We start from the raw sequence: 9,074 nt of genomic DNA, 5'->3' as shown, positions 1-9,074 counted from the left end.
GGTTATGGAAAAAACTCCACCCCTACATCCCTATTTTTGGTTCTCCAAATGCTATTGGGTGCTTTGTTTTAGGGGTAATAGGCATCTTTGTAGTCATCCCTTTTGAAATTGGAGGCTAATTTGAGTTGTGGAAGTTGGTTTTGTGGATTTTTGAATCTAAAACCATTTGCTCTTTTTTTTATTAATCTGGATATCCAACTCATTATGCGAACCGTTTAATCTTAGGATGACTACCTGCTTTGCAGATAGTTAATAAAAAATTATTGAGGTTTTGTTCATATTTTGTGTTATGTTTGAATTAATTGACGTATTTTAGTTGAAATTTTGAATATGTTAAAAATGAATTAGTTAATGTATTTTAGTTATATATATTCAGATGTTTGTCAGTTGTTGTCTGGTTTATGCAACCTTTAAAATTCACTGTAGATATGGACTTTGATGTTATGTGAGTTACATTTGAACCTAACTAAAAGATTGAACATGATTGGTTGATGTTGGTTAGCATAGTTAACACAAAAAAATGGGTTAGTATTTGAACCAACCTCTCTCTCTCTCTCTCTCTCTCTATATATATATATATGGGTTCCAGTGAGAAAGATAGTTAAGACAAGAAACATAAGAAAGAATCTTTCTCAGGATCAAACACGATTCATTAATGCGTTTGAGTTTAAAGATAACGAAGGGTCTAGATCCATTCTTATACTTCTCATCTTAACTCTCCTTCCCACATGATCTTTCGTCGAGATTTGATATCTTGATTCAAAATAGTTGATTTCATTTTTACCAACAACGTTTGGTGGATATCGTTGGAACGATGTTTTCAGGGACAATTTTGGCATTTAAACATCTTAATATCTTTGTGTTCGTCAATAAACAAGAAGTCGCTCAATTGCTTTTTACATCGCTTATTTTTGGTACTTTTCTATAATCCCTTCTTTCATATCACATCTAACATTTTCGCAATATAAAATCACATGTTAACCCAAATTATATTCGATTGAGGTTGTTTGTGATCAATTTTTTGCCCAAATCACGTCATTTTCATATCATACACTAATAACGAAATGCATTGGACAACTTGCTTGTTGGTGCATTTGATACGTAGGACAATACAAAACAAGAAGACGTCAGATGTTGAACGTGACAATTAGACTAGAACTAGACAGAGACTACAAAACAAAATTGCAGTCGTCTACTAAAATAGAAGAAACAAAAATGTTTGGTAAACGACTAAACTACTCATTCCAAATTAAAACCCTGAAATTCGTAAATCCATTCGCCCGCCTACCTCATTTTCGCTTGTCCAATCCAATCCGATGATTCCCATGCATCCACAAACCAGACACACCCCTTGCATGCGAGACACAACAAAATAAACACTTTGTTGCCCCATATTTGATACAACATTTATGAGCTCTTGATTGATTTTCCCAATAATTGTCTATGTGGATTAATCTGTTTAGATTGGACAACATATTTGGAGAGAAAAAAAAACTTGGCTTTCTGCATTAAGCTCCCCTCTAGAAGCTTACTGAACAAGTCACTTTCTATATCATCAAGCCACTACCAAACAGCTTTAGGTGTGAGTTAAGTTCACTAAGTTGTCAACAAATAGGGCCTTAGACCAGCACACACTAGAACCAAACGCAACAAAAACATATTTCCTTTATCCCACGAAAACAGATGAAACAAAAGTCTAAGTAAACGAGACAAGATTAGCAAATTACTAAACTACCCACATCAAATTAAACCCTAAAACCCGCTCACGCAGTCCAGTCGGGTACCAAGCGAGCCCTTAAAATAGCTAGATAAGTTTCTAATCCATTAAACAAGAGGGACCCACAAAGGCAAATATCTTGACCATTACAATACGATTTTTTTTCCCTTTTTCTTCTTCAGAATCAAATCAAATATACACAAATTGAGTTTCATTCAATATGCCATTTGCCAAGCTTCTTAACAAACACTTTGAAGAATAAAAACGGAGAGAGACAGAGAGAGGTCTTACCAACAATTTTTATTATGAAAAAACCACCCAACCAACACATGATATTATGATATGATGCAATCGATCTCACCCCATTGCGTACTTCTGTGTCCAGCTACGAGCAGTCGCCTCGTATTTTGACTTATCAGTCTTGTACATGTGAGCGATTTCCGGCACCAAAGGGTCATCAGGGTTTGGGTCGGTTAACAGGGAACAGATGGAAAGCAACACCTGCAAAATCACAATGCCGCTGGTTAAACTTTACATCCATAAACAAGCTTAGAGCACCTAAAGGGTGAACGGAAAATTAAAAATCTCCGAAGAAAATAATATTCATCTTGAACAGGTTCTCCATTTTGAAGATTTCAACATAGACTATATTATTAAAATATTCGATTTTCAATTTTAGATGTTATGGTGTTCCAAAAGCTGGAAACTTAAAGACTTCTACATTTCAATTTTCGACATAATACAAAGTTATGCGAGGAAAGTTTTTGGTTGGCATTAGATAATCCCATCGTCTAAAAGAAAATGATTTTGATTATAAAATTCAAGAGTTTTTTGTGTCGATGTGTAAATTACCAGAAATCATCACTATCGTATAATGCATAAGAACTGACTCCATTTTATCGATACCCATATAAAAGAACGATGTGTTGATAGATTGTATTGAAACATAATGGGTTCCATGAGAAATTTGATGGATAATATGCTTGGACAATACTTGTCATGAGAAAAAATTTAGCAACAAAATGCATCAAATTGCCATTACTAAACATTTAAACAAACACAAAAAGGGATGTAAATATTGGCTACACCATTAAAAACCCAAACCAATATCTAATTTGGAACAAACAAAAAGCCGAATGGATCATCTAAGATGAGGGAGCAGAACCAAAGTACATAAATGCATTTGAAGCAAAACGACAAATTCAGAAAAAAAAAAAAAAACCTAGCTTGTGAAAAAGAACAAACCTTAGAGATTGTTAAAGCTGGGCTCCATTGCTCCTTCAGGATATCTAAGCAAATGCTACCATTGCTGTTGATGTTTGGGTGGAAGACCTTGGTCCTAAACGCAACCTGTGCATCAACATAGCTCAGTTATCCAAACTCTTACACATATCAGTACAAAGAAAAGAATTGTGCGTGTCATGGAGCCAGAAGGATTACCCTAGTTATATCTCACAGAGTTCAAAAACAAGGACTACGATGAAGGAAATAACATCACAACTTTTCAAGCACCAATCAAACAACGTAAGTCTCAACAAGGGTGAAGATAATGATAAAAGTAAGTCATATTCCATCCATCGTAGAAAAAAATTGTACTAGATTCCTAAGATACAGATTCGCAATTATAGAAGTGCTTCTACCTTAAACCACAACGATAGGCATACCTTAGACATCTAAGGTTTGACTAAAACTGACAAGGGCAAAGAAAAATTATGAATTACAGGGATAAACATGTGACGACCCCTCGGTTAAATGAACCTTGTCAACACAGTAGTGAACTAATCAATGTTAACAACTTAATTACAATTAAAAAAAATATCCTTCTTCAAAACAAGCCTCACATGATTCCGCCATCCATTTTCTGTCCCCTCTTTTCACTCACATATTCGGCCATTCAAACAGATACTCTGAAATCTGAACTAGACTGATCACCTTAGTTTTGTTAGCAAACCCTAGTATAAAATGTATTATTTTTTTACAAAATAATCTACCTAAATTGGATCAGTCAGGGTACGAAAGAAGGAAGGAGTAGGACACCATTATGTTGCCCAGGCTTGATTATAGAAGAGTGACTCACAACAGAACTTGGATGAGAGTCATTAAAACCAGCCTTAAGTAAAGGGTTCCGGATCTTTCATGTTAGTTCTTGGTATCTTCTTCATAAACCTGCCCTTAGTAATTTGATATTCTTTCATCTTTGCTATTTTCAGACAATGCATCTTAATGGATCTCTCTACCAAATTGGACAATTAACGCTACTAAAAATACAAAGCCAAGAAACAAAATTGCTATCACACGAAGCAAAATTACCTTGGGTGGCTTGAAAGGATAATCAGGAGGGAAATGAATTGAAACAAGAAATACGCCTCCAGAGTATGGGCTATCAGAGGGTCCCATAATTGTTGCTTGCCAGTGAAACATATCTTCGGCAACAGGACCTACAAAGAAAAAGATACACCTTGGTAACATATTCTGAAGAGAGTAATACCATGCACAAAACACAACAATTACAGGAGGAGGCGATGAGTTCGCATTACTCAATTAGCATCTTCAGTTATCAATAAACCAACTCACCAAGCAAGTTGCCAAAAAGGCTCTATGTAGGAAGGTGATGCAAAAACATCACCAGCATCTATCTAGCATATTAAAAAAGGATCCATCATACTCGTTAAAAATAAAAGACTGCCAACGACTGTAGCCATGGATTAATTTGCGGTCACATAAAGACCAATTAAAGATACTAGCAGCAAGATGAATCAACCATGACAAAGTTACCCTTCACAGAATGATGAGTTAGGCAGATAAAAAACGTACATGACAGATGAGCTGGGACAAAGAAAGATGCGCAATGCCTTTGATCTAAGAGAATATAAACGAATTCCCATTCTCGTTAATGGCACATGACAGATGAGCTGGGACAAATGATACTTCGATGGTCGTACACAAAGAAAGAACATACATGTTTTTAGCATGTAACCCCGATCCAAATCCTCAATGAACTAACCAATGTTCCTCTAGACCTAGCAAACACCCATCAGGTTGTTCCCCCAAATTCTACTCTTATTCAAACAGGCAATTAACGAGTTCCTAAATAGGTTCCATAAATTAAATTAGCGACGATAATTCACAAAAATCAATAGATTTAGTGTGTTAAACAAATGCAAACAAGGCATATTTCCACCCCGCATCATAAATCAAACAACATGAGAAATAGTTGCGACTAATTTTACCGGCGCTGCATGACGTAGGAGGGTCCTTCTGCAAATCCTTAAGCTCCTTCAAGATACGCTTCGACGCCATCGCCAGAACAAGCTACAATTCCTACCTTATCTCTCACGCCGACGTAAAAGCAGATCGTGAGAGCACAACAACAAACCCAAAAAAAACCGTCTAGACAAAACCTGATTCAAAGAAACAAATCTGAGTTTAACAACTAGAAGCATACACAAAAACAATCAACAATCAAAGATCTACACCACTTTGTTCTTCGTACAAGCTAATAATCAAAATCCAAACAAAGATTCATGTAAGAGTAATACCTGATCGATGAGAGGTGAAGTCGAAGCAAAAGTGTTGAATTCGGATAGATATGAGGGCAGATTTAGAGCCAATCGTAAGGAAATTGAAATGCTAGGGTTTTGATTTATTTATGTATTTATGTGTAGGAAATTGGGGAATGGGTGGGCGCACAGTTGGCGTGGAATAAACGCAGGGTATCGTCACCTTTTTCTCACGCTATTTACCTTTTTCCGCCCTAAATTTACAAATTTGGCCCTCCTTATTTGGGTTATATTGCACACAGCCCCTTTTACTTTTTATGTGATGACCGTTTTTAAAAGTAGATTTTTAAAATATCACTATTTCAGCAACTGACACCTTCGTTTGTAAAGACCAAGTGTAACTTATATTATCATTTAATTTTCTCTAATAAAATCAGTGAAACTTCAAAATCGTTAAAATTCACGGCTAATGCGGCGGGTACACAACTAGTATTATATCATAAAGCATTTAAAGTAAATTCTTAAAAACTACTTTTTATACATCAAGTACAATTTATTAATGCATATTACTTCAAATTCAAAATCACAAGCTAATTAAACATAAGTAGGGCAATGCTATATTTCTCTAATTCGGGTAAGCATTTAGGTAAACGGCCCCTTAATTAGCAGAATTTTGATCTGTTTCTTTGGTTTTCATATACAAAATAAATATATATACTATATTATAAAGCATTTGACAAAAACTCTTAAAAGCCATTTTTTATGCATAAAGTACTTTATATTAATGCATATTACTTAAAATTCAAGATTACAAGTAAATTATGCATAAGTACAACTTATAAAAGTTCTATTTTTGAATTCGTGTAACTAACTGCGAATAAACATAATCAAATAGAGGATAAACATCTCAATTTAAAATATAAAAAATCTAAAATATAATTAAGATAATTACTGAGTTCTAACATAATCATTATCCTTAGAAAAAAATTATTATTAAGCAAAAAATAAATTACTTCACTATTTGACCTAAATAAAATTATAATAAAAAAATTATATAAAAAACAAGAAACTTTTAAATAGTTAATTTGATATTAATATCGACATATTCAAAAAAAAAATTTATGATGTCTTCAAATTTATTTTTATTCAAAAGTAAAAAAGATTATCTTTCTCAAAACTACATAAACTGTATTATATCAACAAAGATAAAAAAATAAAACGAAACATTAAAATAAATATGTATCTCACTGTATTACACGAGTACCTTTTAGTAACCAATAATTTTCAGAGGTAGAAAGCTGACCATTAATTCATGTTAAATATCATAAAATGAAAGGGCCCTGATTCAAATCATTGGCATTAAAAACAAGCATTATTAATATATGGGACCCAGGCTCGTTCTTGACATTTTATAGGTCCTGGGCGAACGTAAAAACAGGGTCCACCGCAAAAAACAAAGCTTTTAGCAACGATTTTTATCGTCGCTAAAAGTTCATTTATCATCAAAAAGAGTATATAACAACTAGGGGTGAGCATATGCGGGTATCCGCCCTTTTTTACAGGAACCGGAACCGGAACCGGCGGTTCTTGAGATATTGGAACCGGAACCGGAACTGGTTAGAGCGGTTAGAGCGGTTCTTGAATTTTTTAGAACCGGAACCGGAACCGCCGGGAACCGGTTCCGGTTCCGGGTACCCGCTTCCTAAAATATTAAAATTTTGTTATTTAGAAATAAAAATAAAATATTGCCAAAACACTAAATTAAATAAACAAGAATACAAATTATACGGAATAATGATTACAAATATTGTTTTAACGATTACAAAACATAATAGACTAATAGAAAATATTCAAAATTTAACGATTATATACTATAATTGTAAATGTTCAAAACTTAACGATTACATACTACGAACTGTAGTTTAGTAGAACTAGAAAGTAGATGAAGAATGAAGATGACCGCGTGGTCCGCGTCATTTGAAGATGTAACTTAATATAAATTTGGTATTGAAAAAAAGCAATTATTTTTTTATTGAAAAACAACCGCCGGTTCCGGGTACCCCGCGGGTAACGGTTCCGAAAAACTGAGAACCGGAACCGTTCTCAATCGGTTCCGTATTTTAGGAACCGGAACCGGAACCACTCATATCGGTTCCGGTTCCGAAACCGGCGGTTCCAAGGCGGTTCCGGTTCCGAAACCGGCGGTTCCAAGGCGGTTCTGGTTCTGCAAACGGGTACCCGATTCCGCTGCTCACCCCTAATAACAACATGTCGTTGTTATAACTTGTGGTGGAAACATGTCATCGCTAAAAGGCGCATCGTCAAAGCTCATTTTTCTTATAGTGACCCTCAATAAATACGAAAAAAATTCAATAAATGTTTTTCATTAGTATAAAATTGAGTACCAGAAATGCTAATAATTTACTAAGAAAATAAAATTTTATTTATTTTTGTTATAGATATATAAGAGAGTACTTAAATTTACGTATTTCTTAGTATGTTATTTGAAACCAAAAGTATATAAACTGTGGTTGATAAAGTTTTATAAGAAATAAGAATTTTTTTAGTTCATAATAAGAAGTATGTGTTATTTTGATACAAAAAGAGAATTCGTGTGAATGAAGTAATTGTGAGGGTCAATGAGATATCAATAATAAAGAAAACTATCAAATTTTTCTAGACAAGTAGACAAATGAAGATCAATAAGAATATGAAAGAAAAGATGATCCATTACGATACAATAAGAATAAATAATGAATTAAAGATATAACATGCAAGCTCAACAAATGATTGTTTAGGCACTTAAATAGAATATTGTGTTGTGGTGGAATCCCAATGGAAGATACATAAGTCAAACAATTGATAAAAACATTTAAATTCTAGTTTCCTTTTTTTTGTTTAACTAAAATAAGATGTTAGATTAAAAGTTTTGGAACATGACATATATAAGAGAAATTACTAAATACATCTTGTGGAAATAAAAATTATTGATTAATCACAAAACCATGAAACACGTCATAAATTATAAGAACAATAGATTTATCGTCAAATAATAGTAAAATATTTTATGTAGAAGCAAAAATAGATAACAATAGTCAACAAAAACAATAAGAACAACATAACCAAATAACAATAGTTGATGGAAGTAGAAATTGATAAAAATATCCAACAAAAATATATAGCAATAACAAGCACATGATCTTAACGTTGAATTGTTGAAGCACGAAAACACTCAAACATATAAAGATAGCAATAACCAATATCATTGGACCTTGTTGGAGATAAATAAAAAATTAGAGAGACAATAAACAATAACATATAACGAATTACCAATTATTTTTTTTATTTTCTTCTTCAATGTAATTAGTTGATATATTTTTGGGCCCTTATTGTCTACTAAATTCTTTTTTCCTCTTATTATATGCTACAATATTTTGGGTTTCTTTAATTTATTAAATTCTTTTAGACTACTATTATATTTTAATAGAAAATTTTGGGCCCCTGATATTTTTGGGCCCTAGGCGTGCGCCCGTGTTGCCCTCCCCCAGGGACGGCCCTGATGAGACCACATGCTCACTCCTAAAATTTATTAGAAATTTAGCATGTTATTAATATATACAACTTGGTAGAAATAACAGGTTTATGGGTCGTTTATCAAACATTTATCTGGTAAGTGTTTATGAAGTTATATTAATCTTACGGATAAATATGGAAAGAACCAATAATCTTACCCGGTAAGTGAACAGATCGCTTAGCCCCGTTCATCTTCGGCGCAAGAGCGCTCGATCAGTGGCAACTAAACACGAGGGTTGCGCTCGTTGCGGGACTATTGTAGCGGGTATAGTTTAGTGGTAAAA

General features: G+C 33.7%; 1 protein-coding gene across 1 annotated transcript; it reads right to left on the bottom strand.

Moving 5' to 3' along the window:
* Nucleotides 1–1,801: 1,801 nt before the first annotated feature.
* On the bottom strand, nt 1,802–5,422 carry LOC112512077 (SUMO-conjugating enzyme UBC9). The gene is made up of 5 exons (XM_025117877.1): nt 5,257–5,422; nt 4,948–5,118; nt 4,028–4,155; nt 2,963–3,067; nt 1,802–2,218 (listed from the first exon to the last, which is right to left on the bottom strand). Exons 2-5 carry the CDS (start codon nt 5,015–5,017, stop codon nt 2,075–2,077), a joined length of 447 nt encoding a protein of 148 aa, XP_024973645.1. The 5' UTR covers nt 5,018–5,118; nt 5,257–5,422; the 3' UTR covers nt 1,802–2,074.
* Between the last annotated feature and the right edge of the window lie 3,652 nt (nt 5,423–9,074).

The sequence above is a fragment of the Cynara cardunculus genome (genome assembly GCF_001531365.2).
Source record: "Cynara cardunculus var. scolymus isolate 2C chromosome LG 5, CcrdV1, whole genome shotgun sequence".
NCBI lineage: Eukaryota > Viridiplantae > Streptophyta > Magnoliopsida > Asterales > Asteraceae > Cynara > Cynara cardunculus.
The sequence above is the reverse complement of the archived record's forward strand: the minus strand, read 5'-3'. Positions and strand labels throughout refer to the sequence as shown.

Bases quoted from the DNA above. Each gene is read 5' to 3' on its own strand.
- LOC112512077 (XM_025117877.1), bottom strand. From the start codon at position 5,017: ATGGCGTCGAAGCGTATCTTGAAGGAGCTTAAGGATTTGCAGAAGGAC. The intron at 4,156-4,947 runs GTAAAATTAGTC...TTTTCTTTGTAG, and splicing joins TCCTACGTCATGCAGCGCCG to GTCCTGTTGCCGAAGATATG. The intron at 2,219-2,962 runs GTTTGTTCTTTT...GTGATTTTGCAG, and splicing joins CAGCTTTAACAATCTCTAAG to GTGTTGCTTTCCATCTGTTC.